Source organism: Lissotriton helveticus, chromosome 2_1 (genome assembly GCF_964261635.1).
Source record: "Lissotriton helveticus chromosome 2_1, aLisHel1.1, whole genome shotgun sequence".
Lineage (NCBI taxonomy): Eukaryota > Metazoa > Chordata > Amphibia > Caudata > Salamandridae > Lissotriton > Lissotriton helveticus.
The window spans coordinates 588,482,729-588,504,165 of record NC_136059.1 but is presented as its reverse complement, the minus strand read 5'-3'; the positions used below and the strand labels follow the sequence as shown (position 1 = coordinate 588,504,165).

The window sequence follows — 21,437 nt, the reverse complement described above, 5'->3', positions numbered from 1 at the left end:
GATCCTGTACAAGGCTTGCAGAATGTTCCATATGGCTGGCATGATGAATTTGTTGCCCCCTCTCGACACTGTTGATGAATTGTATTTAGATCTCCTAAATGCTGATGGTCTGGACACTTAACCAGAGATATAATTTGACTCTCCATTTATACCCCCCCACTAAGGAAAGTGCCTCCTTTCCTGTTGGAGTACCCAGGGCATCAGAGGAGTTTAAACTGCAATTGCCAATAGTGAACACCAAGGCCAGTCTTCATACTGAAATTTTGTGGCTTGGCCCTTAACCTTCATAGGCCGTGCTGCCTCATTGAAAGGCCTTGCTCGAAGCCTCGCTTAGTGCCACTGGTAAGTCGTCCATTCACTAGGTGCCATCGGCCTGATTTCTATGGACCATTCTTTTCAGCAATAATAGAAGTTCAGGGTATACTGCTAGGGCCTAGTATACTGCTATAGGCAGCTAGCTATGTCTGCCCATGTGAGAGTCCCTGAGAAATGGACACACCATTATCTTGGTGCCCAAAAAAAGCAGGGTGGTCTCAGACATATTTTGGACTCTCTTTTTCTGGGCACCTTCCTTCGGAGGAACAAATTGAAGCTGCTGAATCTGGTCAAGATCCTCTCTGCCGTAGACCCTGCATACTGAATAGAGTCATTAGACCTGGAGGGAATGTGCTTTCATGTACTCATCCTGCATTCCAAAAGGTGGGTCCTCACTTTGTGGTAGAGAAGGACCACTTTCAGATCAATGTTCTGCCTTTCAGCCTCAACTCCCCAGGAATTTTACGAAGGTGAAGGTGATGGTCATGGCCCTTCTTTGCGGGGAAGAGGTGCAGTTATTTCCATTCCTCAACTGGCTATTACAGGAGAGTTTGTCACCTTTAGTCCCAGACCACCTGCTGATGACCAGCTCTCATCTCTCTTCTCTAGCGAAATTACACCTATTGCCAATGCAGAGGATTCTCTTTATATGGCCTTTCAGGACACTGGTTTTTAAGTCCTTTTCACCTCTCACCAAGTGCAAGTTATAGGAAAGAAAGTGGAATAGGAGTGCATAGACAAATTAGAGAATGAAGAGATTCTGAGAAAAGAAAAATGAAAGGAAGGTTATATATAGGAAGTAAGGAAAAAATAACGTGGAGCGATACAAGGGGAAATGGAATACTACACAGGAGAGATGGAAAGGGGAGAAAAAGAATGGTGTACAGATGCAGGGACACTGGTAAGAGAGAAGAAAAAGTATAGGAAAAAAGTGAAAGGTAACTAGATATGGATGTCTACAGAGTATCAGAAGGAAATGGAAAAAGTTGGTGAGTGTAGAGAAGGGGAGAAAGTGGGTAATACAAATGACTGATGCTGTAGGGAAAAAGAGATGTGGGTTAAATGCAGTGTATAATTAGAACACCAGTGGAGTATAGAGTGAGGGGAAGTAGAGAGATACAGGTTAGAGTTTGGGAGAGTGAAAGGTGGATTGTGGCTAGATGGAGAGGAAACAAGAGGAGGGGAGCATGGAGATAGTAAAGTAAGGATGTAGACATGAGAAGAGTGGGGAAGTAACTATATATGGGGAAGAGTAGGGAGTGAAAGACAAGACCGTAGAAACAGGAGAGAGGGGCGAGCTGTGGCGTAGCAATCAACGGAACACTAAATCGTATTTACTGCTCTCTTTTGCTACCCAAACAGCAATTATGGAAGCACTTTTCCTCGTTTGTACGGGGGCGAGTCGCATTCTTGCTACACACGCTACTGTAAATGGCTTGCTGCTCAAATAAAGATGTTGGTTTCCCTGAGGCTAGTATACCTAATCTTAAAATCACAATTTACAGCCTGTCCTCGTTAAGCTCTGTGACCGAATGGTAGCCACGCAGTATAGGTGTAAAACTTTATTTAGTCTTGCTATACAACTTCGGTGGGGAGGGTTCTGTCCCTGGCTTTGAGATATATTATTATGCAGCTTTGACACACTAAGCCGCCTACTGGAGTCAACTCAATCGATACTTGCTACTCCTTGTAGAGGATGGGGTCACCTTTCCAGAACCATTGAATACTGTGGGTGTGAACAGGAATACATATACTGATTGGACATAGCGCCACTTGGCTGTTTCACAGGTCTCAAATGAATGTACTCTTCTGTAGTTCTTCTAATTGACAACCCATTAATGATGTAAACATATGACCCCAGAACACATGGGTTTGACAGTTTCCCCAAAATCACTACATCACTTTCTCACATTGCACAATTCGAAGGGGCAGCCACACTGGATATATTCTTATATTTATGCCCGTATAGTGCAGTTAAGGATGTTATACGCGAATGGTATAAGATATTTATCCCGACTCGGACGCCAACAGCAGTCATTGCCATCCCCCAGAGCGAGGGAGCTTTCATACATCTTATGTATTTTCAAAATAAATTTTTCTTGATTTTCACTTTAAACGTATCAGGCCTAAGTTACAGAGCATTTTTAGATACTTAAGTGGTGTCTCTTTGCTCTATATTCCCACAACGAATAACTTAGAGTTTGGATCGATTATGGTCTGTATAATGCATCTTAGACATGCCCCTACTACCTGCCAGAAGGGCTTTTCCAGGATTGACCTATTGTGCATGGAAAAGTGCCTATTTGACTGTATTTACAACAAGGCTCATCTATGTTGGCTCTTCCAAATCTTACATTTTGAACCCATGTAATACTTCATGTGCAGTATCTTTAACTGTACCAACCTTAACCATGCTCTTATGGCCAACTCTTTGAGTCCCTGTAGTGATACTGTCCCACTTACTCCAATTCTCCCAAACCTGTAGACCACTTCTTTCTTAGTTTATTGAGGGTGTTGGGTGCATTGATCATCTTCCTAAATATCGTTGAAATTGCAGTTTTTGGTTAGGGTGTCAGTCAGGGTGGTTCTTTCTTCTAGTGGGGAGCTATCTTAAACCTGTGCAGTTACCCTCTTCCCCTCTCAACATCACTGTCATTAAATGACTACGCTGCAAATATCTCAGAATTTCCGTATTTACCAATTCACAGTCCATCTTAAATGTTGTAAAGGTCTTTATTTGTGTTTGATCCAAGACATCCTCTAATTTGTTTATGCATATTAGGTTCCATTTTTAAAATTTGTAAAATGTCACAGTTCCATAGGAGGTGCTGCCTTACTCAGGACTCCAGCTCATACCAAGTATTAAGTTGTTGCCTTCAAGGTGCTCACCTCTGACCATGTGCCTTCTGCGAATCTCTCCAACCTCCCACTCCAGTACATTGCAGTGGGGTAGGTTTGAACTCCCCAGCTCATGCCGATGTATTCTAAGTAAAGGTTCTTCTTGAGAGGAAAATGCCCATTCTTTAACCACTGTCAACTGTGCGGCCCAGTAACACTCCCCTACTGTATGGAGGGCAATTCCTATCCCGTATGTGCCTCTAGTCAATTTTCCGTTATTATTTTTAGTCCTACAGAAGCAATCTAACTGTGGTTAATTGTCTAAAAAAACTTCTCTGGTACGAGATAGGCCGTATTTTGGAGTAGGTATCAAATCTTTGGTGAGGTGCTCATTTTGATTTGGGCTATGTTCCCCAAAAGCAACAGTGGAAGTTTCCTCTAGTGTTTTCCCTCAATTTATTGAGAAATGCAATGAAGGTTATAATTAATTAATTAGTTGGATACTTGGGTTTTTTACATTGCTAGTTATTTTAAACCTTTTCTGATTTATTTTCACTAGAGATTGGGAACGTTTGGTCGTAGCCGAGTTGGGATATCACTGATTTCCCCCAATCGATACACAATCCCGAATACTTCCCAAAGACACCAAAAATGTAAAATAATCTATGTTTGTTTATGAATATGCTACAAAAAGAAGAAGACATCTGCATATGAAGATATTCTGTCATCCCATATCTCATTCCATCTCAGACCCCTTATCAGTGCAGCTCCAGATCCAGATCGTCAGGGCCTCGAACACCAGGTAGACTAGCTATGGGTAAAAGTGGTAGCCCTGTCTAGTTCTTCTTCCCTGTGGGATCCGAGAGCACCCTGTTTACCCAGACCTTTACCACCAGTGCCCTATAAAGTAATTTAAGCAAAGTCGTATAGTGAGGGCCAAATCCCCTGTTCTAAAAAAAAAACCTCAATAAGCAAATGTCACTAAAGCTAGCCAAATGCTTTTGATAAATCCAATGACATCATGGCCACCAGCTACAGGACCTCCTTGGTATATGACATGCAGCACAACAGCATGTTCATCCTGGTGCCTCTACATGGCGTAAAGCCTGATTGAGCTGGGTACACTAATGCCATAATTACCTCCTCCAGGTGTGTGGCTTTAGCAAGTAGGTTATGTCTACATTCAAGGGAGATATTGCTGTGTAGGATGAGTACTCAGCTTAGGATTCCTTAGTTTATGAAGCTGCCCCTCGTCAGTGGTTCAATGACTTGGTAAAAACATTCCTCTGCATTCCTCTAGACCACGAATTGCCCTAGCCAAATGGCTATGTATGATGGAGGCCTAGGTGTGCCCAACCTCTACCTCTGTTACCTAGCAACCCAGACCCTAGTCATTAATGAATGGTTTAATGGAGGCTGGTCGGAGCTGGCGTACATAGTCAATTGAGCGAGATCGGCTTTGAAGTCCTGCCTGGGATGCTCTACGGCTCCCCCTTTAACTCCCTGAGATAGCTCGGGTGGCCCTCCTTAGATGGCTTGTAGGTCTTAGACATAAGGGCTGGAATTTCAAACTTACGATGCAGGCCCCTTTATGACGAGGGAACCCGCTGCATGAAACGACTGGCCTGGAGGGCTTTACTCACTGGGAATTGATAGGAATGCGCCTACTAGGGGACATGTGGTTGAGTGGCTATATACTTCTTTTTAAGAGCTGCAATCAGATTATGCTTTATTGTCCACATTTTCATAAATATCTTCAACTGTGAAAGGTAGTGAGAGTGCACCATTCTCCAGACACGGAAATCCCCGAACATAGTCCTTTCGAGATTAAACTCTTGATGGGTGTGCTGGTAAATGGGGGGATCTCCCAAATCTACCGCTCTGTAATCATTAACACTCCTGACAAACTTTCACCAGTGCGAACCTTGTCAGAGGGTTGGGTTAGGCCCTTAGAGGAAGAATATTGGCACAAATCTAGGATGGACCCTTGAACCATGACCATTTTATCCAAACCAAGATTGGTGCAAGTGCACTACCTTCATTGTGCCTATCTCACCCCCACCCACCGGCACCGTGCATGTCTCCTCTTGAATCCCACATGTTTTAGATGTCCATTCTCACCTGCGGACTTCTACTATATGGTGCGAACATGCCTCCTGTTTGCCAGGTGTACGAAGCCCGAGGTTGCCAACAAAAAAACACCAAGATATGGAGCACATGGTGGGACCAATTTGAGCTGGCCCTCCCACTGTAATGCTAATCACATTTCCTCACAGGAGGGCTCTGACATTGCTATGCTTTGGCATGAGGATCAATCTGAAACTGGAAATGCATTCTTGTTATGAGGCATTTTGTTGCTTTTGTTAAAAAATAAAATGAATGCCCATGGTAGTGGCCATCATTAGTACTTACAGTAGTGTACCCACTTTAATAGCTGCTGTGTACATCTTGAGAAGGCGTGCAGTTAACTTACTGGCCAATTGTTTATAAAGCTCAACAGGCAGCCTATTCTGCCCATGTGACTTACCCATTTGTAATGCACCAATGGCCTCTGCAATTTCCTGGGGGCTAATTTCTGTCATACAACTTGCATGGTAATGTTTGGACTGCCAGGATGTTTTTATAGAACTTTCAACCATGGCAGAGTGTATACTGCACCCGTCTCAGCTACTGGCGTTTTTGGGTTTTGTCATGGACATTCTGTGGTTGCAGACTAATCGCCTCAGTCCTACCTCGTGTTGGTCACTGTTACCAACCATGCATCCTTCACCAATTCTTGGTTCCGAGACAACGCCCCGCCATATCCCCGCGGACTCCGGCGCATTCTTTTCCCTTCGTCGCGTATATGAACATCACCGTGCTCGTAATCCTTCCATTGCGTTTTGTACCCTGCTACTCCCGGATGTGGTTGTACCATATGTTGTGTACTACTCCCATGCAGGCTTGTTTTATCAATAAATCCTGATGATGATCCCATGACTCCTTGCCCTAGGGATCGAAACGTCGTCGACACCCAATGTACCATATGTTTCAGAAACAATGTGATTAAGTTGTACAATGGTACTCTAATATGATTTAAATCTGCTCAATTTTATGATATGCAGAAACTCCCGCTCTTTTCCTCGCCTGCTTAAACTTCCCCTAACCCTTCTCGGTCGTGTGCTTTTGTATGTAAATTGGATACAGGACTGTGTCCCACTTGCAACTGTACATGATTTTACTTCAATATGCTTACTTGTTTGATTAAAACTCTGTCCGGCTGGACAAGAAACATACAGACTATTTAGCTTATGTTTATTATTTGCTCGTACTCCGTAACTGTCTAGGGACCACTGTCTTTAGTAATAATTCACATTAGTTGACGTTATGGCCTGAAACAATTCAGTGCACTATCTTGCTGGGTCGCTGCAGGTGATACTGAATCGATGTTCCTGGTATCCCGCCTCCAATTACGTTTGCATGCATCACTCTTTATTGCCTTTCCCAACCAGTTATGTCAGCAATTGATGCAAAATCCTACTATATGCAAAGTTAAACTTTATATTTATCAATGATGTTCATCAATTCATGGTTTTATTGTGCGTCGTAACTTAGAGCTGCTGTAGTTTGTAGTGGCATGTCTGTTTTCTTGCATTTGGCACTTTAAATATTAATTTAAAAAGGCAATCTGGTGTAAAATTACTCACAAGAGGAGATCAGAGAAAAAATACAATTTAAAGAAAGCTGGCAAACTGTAAAAACTAATTTAAAATAGGTGGTGACTTTTTCTTTTTAGACCATAAACCCAGAGAATATCCAGTTTACAGTCACTTGCTTGGATAGTATTGGTGGAAGTCTCAGGGGGGATGTAGTATTTGGCATTCTTGGTTCTTTAATAATGAATGGCAAGATTACCCAATGGAAGGATGACACAGAAGGCAGTGCAGTAGCAGATTTTGTCTCTGAATAATTTCTGGAGAATTTCAAGGATAGTGGTAAGAACACAAAATGGAGCACTACTCCCGATGCACATTGGTCAAATACTGATCACAGTTCGCCCCACTGTATGTGCTTCAGAGAAATTAAGCAGTAAGAGCTTTAGAGACATGTAGCTCCTTTATCTATTGACTGCTGGATGCAGTTTCTCCATCAGACCGTGTATGTACTAAGCAGCTTCAGTGTTTACTGGCTGCTGATTGGATCAGAATCAAGACTTTAAATGTATTTCCTCTACACAAACCTCAGTCAATAAATTTAGTGATATTTCCAGTGATTACTATGCAACATGCACTGACGTGTTGTGTGACTTTTTCTGGTCATCTAAACACTGATCTAGAAACATAAACATAAAGGAGCCTACCAGTATCATCATCAACAAATGTGTATACTGCACCTCAGTACAAGCAGGTGACCCTTCTACCATGGATTGAAGTGTACCACATGATCAGCATTGTATATGGAAGGAGTTGTTTTTTAAAAATAAACTGGAGAACAGTAGGCCTCCGTGGCTTAAAGATGATGAATCTTGCATACAGTAACTTTGGCCCAGATAAGACTTCATGTCACACTTTAGTGAACCCCAAAGCACATACAATTTTTAAACCAATTTAAACACCAATACCAAGAAACATTGGATTTGAGGATAACTCCTAGTTCTACCCTACCATATCCAGGGAACACTCCCTTTAGGACACCATCAATCTCCAATGACTTGTTTGGTGACTTTACCAACCGTTCCCCTACATCCTCTCTCATCTATTGGGGAGCTGTCACTGCATTTCACAATAGATAGGCAAGATGAACTGTATTCATATTCCAGTCATTTAGTCCAGATGTATGCATTAACTCATTTAGGCTAGTGGTGTAACGCTAATGTGTGTAATTGTTTTTTGTACAATCTTAAAATAACGTAGGGCAGTTGGGAGGATCAAACGATCAAATGATTTGGAATTATCGCTTTTTTTGTAAGACTGTTTTTGTCTATAATGTGTGTGACGGAGGGGCCGGGGAAGGAAGGACTCAACCCAAAACGTGTAGTCCACAAGCTCTTTATTGCTAACAGAAAGGGCTTGGCCCGGGGCAATGTCTCTATCCACTCAAGGGTTCCTTATATCCTGTAAGACGTCTTCTCCAGACAAGATGCACAGCAGGGTCCCTTTGACTCTCTTCCTGAGGCTCCACGGCTCCGGATATAGACAGGGAGGAAAGAGACACAGGAGAGCCTCGTTAGTGGCGTGGCCAGGGGACACGTATGAAAGAGGGGAAGGGAAAGTGAGGGATCACCAGGTTCCACCACCGTGTGTACAGCTTCGCTACTAGCAGTGCGTGCAGGGCCCCGTGGCTACCCTCGTTCTATCCAGTCCCACCCCGTGCAGTGAACAACCCCTGTAGACGCCCTCGTACCTTGGCCAGCCACACTTCTCCCCTGGAAGCGTGGCAGGGCGGCTCGTGGGTCCGGTGGCCTCCTGGCTTGTCGCGTCTCTCCTTCAGTGTAACCGGCGATGTTTCTTCACTCCGTCCGTTTTCCTCTATGTCGGCGTCCTCCTCGCGGGTCGGCGTCTTCCCGTCAGGCAGCGCGCCAGGGTACATGTCCAGCACTTCCTTATTCTCCGCAGGCCCTGATGATTGGTCTGTTGGTGATGACGATGACGCACCGGATAGGCTGACCGGTGGAAGAGACAGGGGACTCCCCCCTGACGTCAGAGCGGGGAGGGCTAACAGCGTAGGCAGCGAAGGAAACTCGGAGCCGCTCCAAGCCACATCAAGGGGATCCTGCGGACGGGGCGGAAACGGACACAAGTTAGAAGGTACGTCCCGCCCGTCCAAGTCAGGGGACACGTCCTCGTGACACATCCCACCCCCAGGAGTGACCCGATCGGGGGAAATAGGATAGCGGGACAGAAAGTCAACGTTCCCCTGCAGAGAACCCTTACGATGCCGGACATCAATCTGGAAAGGCTGCAGAGCGAGGAACCAGTGAAGAATCCGATCGTTGGAACCCCTGTTACGCTGGAGCCAAGTCAAGGGGGCATGATCTGTATACAAAACAAAGGGCCTCCCCTCGAGATAGTACTTCAATTTGTCGACCCCCCACCTGACAGCCAGGCATTCCTTCTCGATGGTGGAATATGCCTGTTCCCGAGGAAATAGCTTGCGACTGATGAATAGGACAGGCCTTTCTACACCCTGCTCATCCTCTTGGGAAAGGACGGCCCCTATGCCAACCCCAGAGGCATCGGTCTGAAGAATGAAAGGTTTGCTGAAGTCAGGAGACACAAGGACAGAGGAGGAAGTCAGAGCGTCCTTCAAAGCCTGGAAGGCGGACAAGTGGGCGGAAGAGGGAGGAGGCAAAGAGGAGGATCTGACAGCTTTACCGAGGAGATCAGTGAGGGGGCCGGCCATGTGGGCAAACTGGGAAATGAAGCGGCGGTAATACCCCACCAACCCTAGGAAGGCCCTGAGTTCCTTTTTCGTGGATGGGTAAGGCAATGCCCTAATGGCTTCGAGTTTTTCGGTCTGAGGCATGATACGGCCATCCCCAAGAAGATAGCCCAGGTACTTGACTTGCTGGAAAGCTACTCTGGACTTCTTCGCATTTATATGGAGATTAGCCGCTTTTAGGCTAGACAGAATGTTTCCTAGATGGGTGATGTGTTCATCCCATGACTTACTGAACACGACAATGTCGTCCAAGTAGGCAGAAGCATAAGACAAGTGCGGGGCCAGTAGGGTGTCCATAGCCCTTTGGAATGTGGCAGGTGCCCCATGCAACCCGAAAGGCAGAACCGTGAAGTGATAGTGTCCCGAAGGGGTAGAGAAGGCTGTTTTTTCCCTGTCCTGTTCTGCCAATGGTATCTGCCAATAGCCCTTGGTGAGGTCTATGGTGGTGATGTAACGAGCCTCACCAAGGCGCTCCAGCAGTTCGTCAACCCGGGGTAATGGGTACGCGTCCTGTTTGGAAACCCTGTTCACTGCCCTAAAATCAATGCAAAAACGGATGCTCCCGTCCGGTTTTGGGACTAATACCACCGGGGAGCACCAGTTGCTATGGGAGGGCACGATTATTCCCGCGTTCAGCATGTCCTGCACTTCTTTCTGGAAGGCAAGTCGTCTCGCTTCGGGGATTCGATAGGGTTTTTGTTTTACAACCACATTAGGGAGAGTGTCAATGTGATGTTCAGCCAGGTGCGTATGTCCCGGTCGATCAGAGAAGATACCTGAAAAGGACATTAGAAGAGAACTGATTTTTTTCCGTTGTTCAGTGGACAGGTTTGGGTTAATAGGGGTATCTCCAACCGTATGGGTGTTATCTAGGATTGGAGACACAACATTGACGTCCTGGGGAGGCTTGCCCAACCACTTCTTAAGGATGTTAATGTGGTACATTTGAGTCTTTCCTCTTCCCAATTGAACGAGGTACGTAGTTCGCCCTATTTTTCGGATGACTTTAAAGGGTCCTTGCCATTCCTTTCTCATTTTGTGTGACGAGGAGGGCAATAAGATAAGAACCCAATCGCCAACGTCAAGTATCCTCCACTTCTTACCTCTATCATAAAAGGCCTTCTGTTTGGTTTGGGCTATGGTCAGGTGTTCATGTGCTAGCGTTCTGAGCTTGTGTAACCTGGTCTGTAGCTGGCGGGTATAATCTAGCAGAGCCTCAGCTTCCTGGGCTCCCTCGGCTTCCCAGCTATCTTTTGTTATTTCCAGGAGAGTCCTAGGGGCTCTTCCGAACAACATCTCGAATGGGGAAGTCCCTAGGCTAGACTGTTTCTGGCTACGGAGGACAAAGAGGGCAAGGGGTAGCAACTGATCCCAGTTCTTCCCGTCCCCAGACAGAAGTTTCTTTAGGGTGAGTTTGAGGGAGCCGTTGTATCGCTCGACCAATCCGTCTGTCTGGGGATGGTACACAGATGTTTTAATATGGGTGATGTTTAGCTGTCCACATACTTGTTGCATCAGACGGGAAACAAAAGGGGTGCCCTGGTCCGTAATGATTTCCCGGGGAAAACCCATACGGGAGAACACTTCCACGAGCCTCTGGGCTATGGCGGCTGAAGTGGCTGCCTTCAGAGGAAAGGCCTCTGGATAACGGGTTGCGTAATCAACAAGAACAAGGGCATATTGATGACCTCGGGATGATTTGGGCAAAGGGCCGATAAGGTCCATTCCTATGCGATCGAACGGAACCCCTATGATGGGCATGGGGACCAGGGGTACAGGAGGAGGGGTGTAAGGATTACGTTTTTGGCAAATCCTGCACTCCTGACAATATTTCTGGACTTGGGCGTATACACCGGGCCAAAAGAAATGGCGTAAGATGGCCTGACTCGTCTTTTCAGTACCTGAGTGACCTGCCAATAGATGGGCATGGCCGAAGAACAATATTTGATCGCGAAAGTCGCTCGGAACCAACAGTTGTAGTTCCGCACCCTCTTTGGCGATTCGATACAGTAACCCGTTTTTCTCCACAAACGTAGGAAAACTTTTGGTGGATGGATCTTTCCCGTCACGTGCTACCTGCCACGCGTTGGTGAGACTGGCATCATTCAACTGGGCTGTCCGGAAATGTGTATCCCTAGCCCAGGGCTCGGATGCTAGGAGTGTATCTTGGGGAAGAGACAAGTGTTGGAGGACCTCAAGTAACAGAACAGGAAAGGAGGGGTTGTCTGTTCCTATGATGATGGACTCAGGTAATCTGGACATAACCCCTAAGGTAACTTGTTGTCCCTTTCCAGATGGCGAGTATAAAGTGACTGATGCTATTGGGTATGCCTTCACGTCGCCATGTACGCAACGGATATGGACCTGTTTCCCCGGGATGAGGTCTGACGGTTCTACCAACTCTTCTCGTATCACTGACTGCTTGCACCCCGAATCCAACAAAGCCCTTATTTCTTTGCCGTTAAGGGAAACCCTTACATAGTACGTAGTGCCGGTTTCTTGTGCATGAAGGATGGATCTGGGGGCGTAGCTCACGTCCATTGGTTCGTCTTCTTTGTCTTTCTTTCTCCTACAATACCGGGCTATATGTCCCCACTCCCTGCAGTCATAACATTGAGGCCCTGTGTTTAACTGTTCTGGCCTTGGGATTCGCACTCTAGGTGGTTCAGGTAGGGGTTTTAGTGGTTTCTTTTCCGGTTTACTGGGAGGCATGGTTTTGGGTGGTCTCTCGGGTTCCCTCACATATGGTCTCCCTTGAGCCCTAGCATAACAGGTGGCCATCTCTATGGCATGGTCCAAAGTTAGTCCTGCATGTTGTTTGAGCCACCTCTGGGTGCTGTACGGGAGCGCTTCAATGAACTGTTCGAGGTATATCTTGTTCATAATGGCTTCTATGTTCCCATCCTGTGGCTTGAGCCACAGATCGGCGGCCTCTTTTAACTTGAAGAACAGCGTCTTGGGCAAATCCCCTGGGGCCCCTTTCTCTTGCCGAAACCGAGTGCGATGGGTTTCTTCGTCCACGCCCAACCGGTCAAGGATATACTGCTTGACTACAGCATAGACAGCTGTGCCATCTCTGTTCACCGTTTGATAGGCCGCCTGTGCTTCCCCTATCAACAGGGGTGCTAAGTAGAACGGCCACCTCTCCCCCGGCCATGCACTGGCTCTTGCTGCCCTTTCAAAGTTCAAGAAAAAAGCCAGGGGGTCTTCCCCCGGGGTGAATTTTTGCAATGGAACCACCGTGCCTGGGGGTGGTGCGGTGGCCCTTCCTTGTCCAATGACAGTCATTAGCTGGGTTTGACCCTCAGCCAGTTTCAGAATATTCTCCGACTGGTTTTGGATGGCCATTGTGAAAGCGTTCCGGTCAGCTTCCATTTGGGTCAATATGTTCTCCATCCTGTATCGAATGGGAGGTTCTTCTACAGCTCCTATCTGGCTCGCCAATTGTGACGGAAGGACTCAACCCAAAACGTGTAGTCCACAAGCTCTTTATTGCTAACAGAAAGGGCTTGGCCCGGGGCAATGTCTCTATCCACTCAAGGGTTCCTTATATCCTGTAAGACGTCTTCTCCAGACAAGATGCACAGCAGGGTCCCTTTGACTCTCTTCCTGAGGCTCCACGGCTCCGGATATAGACAGGGAGGAAAGAGACACAGGAGAGCCTCGTTAGTGGCGTGGCCAGGGGACACGTATGAAAGAGGGGAAGGGAAAGTGAGGGATCACCAGGTTCCACCACCGTGTGTACAGCTTCGCTACTAGCAGTGCGTGCAGGGCCCCGTGGCTACCCTCGTTCTATCCAGTCCCACCCCGTGCAGTGAACAACCCCTGTAGACGCCCTCGTACCTTGGCCAGCCACACTTCTCCCCTGGAAGCGTGGCAGGGCGGCTCGTGGGTCCGGTGGCCTCCTGGCTTGTCGCGTCTCTCCTTCAGTGTAACCGGCGATGTTTCTTCACTCCGTCCGTTTTCCTCTATGTCGGCGTCCTCCTCGCGGGTCGGCGTCTTCCCGTCAGGCAGCGCGCCAGGGTACATGTCCAGCACTTCCTTATTCTCCGCAGGCCCTGATGATTGGTCTGTTGGTGATGACGATGACGCACCGGATAGGCTGACCGGTGGAAGAGACAGGGGACTCCCCCCTGACGTCAGAGCGGGGAGGGCTAACAGCGTAGGCAGCGAAGGAAACTCGGAGCCGCTCCAAGCCACATCAAGGGGATCCTGCGGACGGGGCGGAAACGGACACAAGTTAGAAGGTACGTCCCGCCCGTCCAAGTCAGGGGACACGTCCTCGTGACAATGTGTTAGCAGCATAAATGGAATAGGTAGAGGCGAAGAGGGTCTTTGCATCATGCCAGACTAGCTGTGCAACAGGCAGTGTCTGTTACTCTGAGGTCGCCCAATAGAATTCTCTAAATGGAAGCTGTTCTCGGGGTACTTTTCCTTTGAGAATCAGTTACCACCACCTTTGAGCTGTCAGTACTGGGTCAGTAGTTTTCAACCATATTTAGGTTGCAGTCGCAGACCATTGACATATATCACATTGATTCACAATTAGACAGGAATGCCCTTTTATGATCCTTTCTCATTTCGATCGGGTATGAGTCTCTAAACACATTTTGTGGTTCGGAAATGGATTTCTGACTCACAAAATGGGTTTAGTACATTGTAAAAAACTGTTTGTGTTCAGACCCTGTGATTTTACGAAAAAACAAGTTTTGCCAACACAAAATGGTTTCAGTCATCTGGGCCCCAGATTCTTTTTGTGTGCTAAGTTATTACTATACAATGGAAATTGGTATAGAAGAATGTTTTTGAAGACTGATCCTCACAAACTGAGTGTTATCTTGAAGCCATTGCACACAAATTATTGTATTCTATCTACACTTGATACTATTAAGATATACTGACTACTTGACTGATACAGCATTGCAAAGAATGTGCGTTTTAGATGAATAGTGGAACATACCAGAAAAAAGGTGCTTTGGGCGCTTTTGTGGAAATGTTCCGAAAAGCCTGCCTCACATTGTTCTATTCTTAAAGTTTTAGGGCAGAAAATGTAAAGTTTATAAACCATCCCTAGAGTGTATCAGAAGGTGGCGATGATGTTAATTTGCTGACATTTTATATGAAACCGGTGTGGCCTTGTGACAATGTTGGCTGGTTCATTAGCATCATGTACTCAAAAACGTTCATACATAAGAGTCGTACATAGAGTGGTTTTGGTGTCAGCCCTCTTCATGCATGGACCTCTTCAACCGTCATTTACAGTTTACTTCTACCTTCCACCATATAGCTCTATGCATTTTGCCCGATAACAGCTGCACATCTGCCTAGAAAGAAGTACAATTCAGGGACAGGATTAAGTAGAATTACCTGTTAGGAGGTGCCCATATTCTGTTGGAGTTATTTATATACGATGGTTACATTTTGTTTACATACAATTTTATATTGCATCATATGGCCGCCATGTTTACGTGGTGGCATGTTTTCTTTTTTTCGTGGCATATTCTTGTATTTAACAAAAAACCAAAGGGTATACCATAATACCAAGCCCAGACTTATTGGTTTTGCCAATTCTTCTTTTTGAGTAGTTCTACTCCCAATGGTATTTGAACTTGAAACTTGAAAATGAGCTTTATTCGATTTTAAAATCATAAAAGCATACATATAAAAATACATCATCATCAATAGAAACAAACAAAGTTCATCTATACATGGTTATTGCAGGCGATTTGTCGAACCTTTAAAAGTGCAAGTGCAATTATTCCCTGTTTAGCCAGAGCTAGCCTAATTAATCCATTTTGCAATTAGGAGGGCCAACACGCTTCAAATACGTCAGTTTAGCTGTTTAAAGATTTCCTGGCCCTCATCACACTCTTTAAGTAGCCCACCATTGATCCAATACAGTAAAAAGTTTCCCAGCATCTGTAAGTGCATTAAGGCTGGGCGGCATTGCCTCCACCCTCCCGGTTTCAATAGGGGTATTAACCATCTGCGCCTTTCACTGATATAAAACTTACAGAACAGAGTTGTGTGTATAGTACTTTGCACAGAGATGTTATCGCATGGACAGCAGCAGAGTTCCCTTGACCAATCATGTATGACAGGGAGGAAAATGAAACGATGGAAGGTACCGAATTTGAATCTGGTCAATAGATATCTGCCATACCTGTCCGTAACATGTATCTGATAGGGTTGAATATCACACGTAATGACGATTTGATGTAAAGCCACCGTAGGTTTAACCAACTCAAGGGTTTTCCTAGTTTCTTCCAAATGGTTCATACAAAGCTTTTCAAACACTTTTCGACTGATAGACCTCATGTTATCAGGAGTTGTGTAATATTCCGGATAACCAATGTCATGCATAACATTTTTTATATAATTTAACCATGTAATTTTATGGGCATTTTCTAGGTTCATTACATCTGTTATTAATTCTCTATTAAGGCCCATACTCTCTGTAGACCAGATTCTGTGCCAGAGCAGTGTTTGTTGGGCCTTAATTAAATCGGAAATATAGGCCAGCCCTAATTCATCATGACAGTTAAAAACCGGGGCACTTGTTGGGACTGATAAAACAAATCTGAGAAAGGCGTTTTCTATGCATTGGATTGAAAAACAGTTTTGATAACCCCATATTCCAGCCCCATACACTGCTATGCTTACACATTTTGCTCGATAGATTTTAATTAAAATTTCTGGTGGCCTTTTCCCCAGTTTCTTTGAGAAGTTTCCTAGGGCCGCAGTAGACTTCATAAAAAGTAAGCTCCTGGCTTTAACTGCTGGGGCCCAGGAGCCAGATCTATCAAATAAGATGCCCAAGTAGCTAAACGAATTGGTTGTTTCCACCTTATCCCCTCCTGCCCAATAACTTTTGTTCATTATTTTTCCCCTCCCACATGACATTACAAAGCTTTTCCTAGCATTCAATTTTAAGCCCAGCTTATCCATAAAACGGGTATAGAAGGTGAGCACCTTCTGCATGCCGATCTGGGTACGGGCCATTAATACAGCGTCGTCAGCATATAATAAGGATTATATTGGTCGCGTATTAACTAACGGGGGGGTCCCTGGTGTGTGACACCAACTCCTGCTCCAGGGCATTCGTATATAATGAGAACAGGAGAGGTGCCAAGATATTTGTATTTAAGATATATAATGTTTGCTCTAAACCAAAGATAAAGTAGTTTAAACACACTCATCGTTTTGAACAGACGAATGATTCGGAGTTCTCCCAAATGCAAGTGGGTGGCAAAGAGCAGAGTATGTGGCAGTGTAGTAAATGTTTCAACAAAATAATTCCAAATAACTTTATCATTATGTAAAATGGTTTGAAATGCTTCTTAATTTATGCTGAAAGCACATGGCTAGTCATTAACTCACGATATACTGCCATCGAATTTCGACTTTGCAAAAAAAGTGTAGAATATTTTCTGAATGATTAAAAAATACTGCTTCAGAAGTCATTCGAGTTGTACTGGCTAAGGCACACACAACATAAGCTTGATCACAGATGTGGACAACAAAACCTTGTTGTACAAAACTATACGTAAACATGGTCTTTTCATTTTGGTCTCATAGTGTCTCCAAGGAGGCATTCACTTAGGAAGAGATTATTTTGCGCTACAATCCACTTATGTATAGCATTACAGTTTACTGTAATTTATTCCTGTTCCGTTTGTGCTATTTATTAGTTACTATTAAAAAGCAACACCTTTAAAACTGTGTATTTACTATGACCTATATATTGAACATAAATACATATCAACTCCATTTCCATTGCTAACTTCAGAGGTATTGTATTCCCTGCGTTCTTTCCATACAGCTTTACATTTTTCTTAACACAACTCTTTATCCCATCCCATACAATCTGAATTGTAGATTGTCATGTGTGTCTGTTTAGTTTTTCTTTGCCTGTCACATGTGGTATCACAGGTAATTTCAAAATGGTGGCTGGCTATTAAAAACAATTCTTTGAGACCTAAAATGTAGGCTAACAACTTCTTATATATTGCTTTTTAAAGCTATTTGCCTACACTGTCCCTTTTGTTGCAGTCTCTCGCTACTTGAGTCAAGTTCAAGTCAACTCTGTAATTCTGCTTGTCAATTTAAAATCCCATTTATATGATTAAAAACTACTTGCAGGTGCCGATTTTTAATCACATATATTGCTTAATGTGGGTATTATTTGTCATAATAGACATGTGGAAAAAATGTTGTCCATCCTTATAAAAGTGTTGTTTTCGGAGCTTGTAAAATGTATGATTAAACTAAATGTTTTGCATTCTTTTTCTTTTTCTTTCAGAGCATACCCCCAGTTGACGAGGAAGGGTACAGTATTAAACCAGAAGAAAATGAGAATCAAAAATATATCCTTTGTGTCTGTTGACTTCCCGTTTTGAAAAATAGTTTTTTTGTGTTGACAAGACAGTATGAACACACTGGTCCTCATATTGAGAGGCCCAGAATAAATCCATTTTTTACCCACGCTGTTATTACTAATCCCATTACTGGTCCCAGTAAGTTTCTGAATTGGAAAATATGGGGGTATTATAGGATTTTGGGGAAATAACATGCAAGAATCAGGGTGTCCGTGCTGATTCCCTTTTGTTTTCCACCGGTAGTTTACATGGAGATTTTAGAAGCCTTAGCCCCCAACGTAAAAACATTGTGATTCATCATTCTGATGGGCCCACCAACTTCTGTTATTGGGCCCTTTGACATTATTGATCCACTCCTAATGAGGGCCAATGTGTTTGACACATGATTTTACTAACTAGGCATGGCGCTTCACCGGGGCGGGGAGGGAGGTTCGGGGGGAGGATGGATTATGAAAATGTGAAACAAAGCACAACATGAGGGAGGAGCATGAAGCAAAAGAAAAGGGAATATATTTGACTTGGCCAATGCAGTGAAAAAGCATGAAAGCCAGGGACAGTAAAAAGAGGTTCCTTTCAATTGGTGATGGAGTTAGAGAAACACAGTGGACATAGATGTGACCTAACTAACCAGATCAGGATACAGACTTATTAGGAAGACCACCCAGAGTGGCGTTATTACATGAATGGGGAACCTAGTGATGAGCCCAGGTTGGATATTTGATCAGCCCTAAAACACCATTTTTTCCCTATGTTGTGTATCTGTGACGCCTATTATTTCACAGTGCAGTGGCTTAAAGTCTGCAAAGACCCATTACTGCAAGTTTTTTGGTGTAGGTGTGATGAATTTGAATATCCTATCTGCTCTTTCCTAAATTGAAGATATTTGGGGTGAATCTAATGGATACTTGTCCTGGGTGCTCAAATGGGCAAAAAATGTTTCCTAGTTTTTTATGTTGCACTTCTTCATCTCCAGTCTTATGGTGTCTTGGCTGTGGATGTGCTGTAAGATGCTTCAGAGGGTGAGCTTCTCAGCTTGCATCACCAGGGCCCAAAATAACCTATCATATCCCTCCCACCCAAATTGACTTCCATTGGTATACCTAGCCTTGAAGTTGGTGCGAGTGACAAGGGGAGCCTGTGGAGATCTATTTGAGTTGGTGTGATGTGATGGTATTTCTTTGGGCCTTTAATGATGCATGATGTGGCATGTAGAATGTCCTTAAATGGGGTAAGTGTAGCATCTGGAAGCCATGGAGCAGGGCATTGTCACCATCCACATGCAAGAGTGCATGGTCTTGAACAGTAGTTCTGAAGTCACTTTGTGGGAAGAATGATTTCACTTTAGTGGAGAAAGCTCAGACCAAGTTGTTTTGGTTTGCTTAATGACATGTTCCTTGTTGGTGAGGTTGGTGTCAAAAGGGAATCAGATTGACTTTCTTTGAAAGTTGGGCTGTAAATCAGACCGGTTCCGTGTTGGTGGGCAAAGCTTGTACTAACTGTTGCTTGTTGTTGGCATAAGAGGAATACAATTTTGGTGGTGTTACATTTTAGCTAGGTAATGTACATCCAAGTCTAGATGAGATGCAGGCAGTACTTGAAGTAAAGGTTGTTTACAGCAGAGGAGATGTTCATGTGCAGCTTTAAGTTATCTGCATATTGATAAAAGAAATTGCTGTTATTGGTGAGTAGAGTTCCAACAAGTTTCATATAGAGGTAGGCGTTTATGGGGCAACATGGATCTTTCAGGGACTCTGATTTTGTTGGGGAGCTTATGGGATCTTGAGGTGCCACAGTGACTGAACTGGTGTTGGTTAGAGAAAATTGTCAGTGAATTCCATTCAGCGACATCTTAAGGATTTTGGGGGGCCTTGGCCAAACATATTTTAGGGACCCCTGTGAGCAACAGTTTCGAATTTATGATCCTATTTCGCTCTTTCATGCCCTCTTTGGCCGAGTCACTGACCGTGCACAGACACACACGTACAAATTCTAAATGTGTTTATATGTAATATGAAGGGATAGTGATGCGGGCTTTCAATATTGTAACACAGCAGCTGCTCGCTAATATTATTGCAAATTATCTCTGTGACACTCCCATTTCTCATATATGAGGTCCTGATTTGACCTAAAAGAAACTATTTTATGACTGTTGCATGAAACATTATCACAATTGTTCTCTACATAATGTCGGTAATAGACACACATTTCACCCACATTGAAAACAATCTGTTTAAGAATCATCAGGGCAAAAGCTGCAGAACAGAGCTGGTTCTATCAGGGGGCCCCCTGTAGGCTGGGGCCCTAGGCTAGAGCCCACTTTGCCCATGCCTTAAAACTGCTCTGATCTCATTCAAGATTGTAGAATGTGGATTAAATGTTTTGAAAGCAACTGATCAGTCCAGCAGTATCAGGACGCAGGTTTCATATTTATCTGAGTTAAGGAAATTGTTGTCAATGATTTGTAAAGTAGTTGTTTCAATGCTGCATGATGATCTGAAGCTGGATTGGTAGTCATGCATGAGATAATTGGCCTTGCCGTGATTTAGAATTGTACATAGACTGCTTTTTAGATAATCTTGCTGATGAAGGATTGGTGAATGAAGGAGCAGCAGTAGGTAAGATCATCAAGGTCTAGTGTGGGTTTCTTCAGGAGAGGGAGGATCTGATCTATCCATAGAGCTTCTGGGAAGACTACTTGATTTAAAGAGGCATTGATGATTTTAAGTAATTAATAGGGCTTGTCCTGCAACAACTTTTGTGAATGAGGATAAGACATCATCTTTCTAGACTGTGGCTTTCAGGGTTTCAGTATATTGTTGAGGTCCACAAATGACAGAGGTTTGAAGGATGACAGTGTGGAATGAAGCACATAATGTGGGATTGTAGTAGGAGAAGTAGGCATGTTGCTCTCACTGTGCTATTGGATCTTTATTTTTTCAGTGACAAAGTAGTTTCGGCTAGGACTTGGGTATTTTAATTTAAGTTTGGGTGTTCATATGATTCTTTAGAAATCAGTTGAAGTCTTTTAGAAGGGAATTAATGCTGGATTTGGCTGTTGAAGTGTTATGGTGAGAGATGGATTTGTGCTTCAGGTTAATAGAGAACTTTTTCAAGGATCTGAGAGCTTATTATCTATTGGGTTGACTTTACAGTGTTGGTAGGACGCTGAGCCGAGTGATGGGGATGGCAGAGGGGTCAGTTTCATCCAGAGGTATGAGTGGTTTGCATTGGATGGTTGGTAATGTCGAGAAGATGAAGCTGAGCATTTGACTTTTGGAGTTTATTGGATGGATGACGTGCTGTACCATGTTGGTTGGGTTGATCCAGAATAACTTTTTTGTTAATGCTTGAGTTATCTTGGAGGTTAGAGCTGCCGAGGAGAGTGGTATGGGTGTGTCACATGGATGCAATGTTAAGGAGGTCTTAGATTTCATCTTTAAATCCCTTGCTCTGACCAAGATGCCTGTTGATATGGTGGAGTGGGCT

General features: G+C 44.4%; 1 protein-coding gene across 2 annotated transcripts in view; it reads left to right on the top strand.

Annotated features, from left to right (window-relative positions):
- The window catches only part of FCHO2 (FCH and mu domain containing endocytic adaptor 2), a 1,197,262-nt gene that overhangs the window by 647,675 nt on the left and 528,150 nt on the right, over window positions 1-21,437 (top strand). For both annotated transcript variants that reach the window (XM_078675272.1, XM_078675273.1), the window contains exon 12: window positions 17,876-17,939. In XM_078675272.1, coding sequence (XP_078531398.1) covers window positions 17,876-17,939 — 64 coding nt within the window. The remainder of the gene's footprint in view (window positions 1-17,875; window positions 17,940-21,437) is intronic.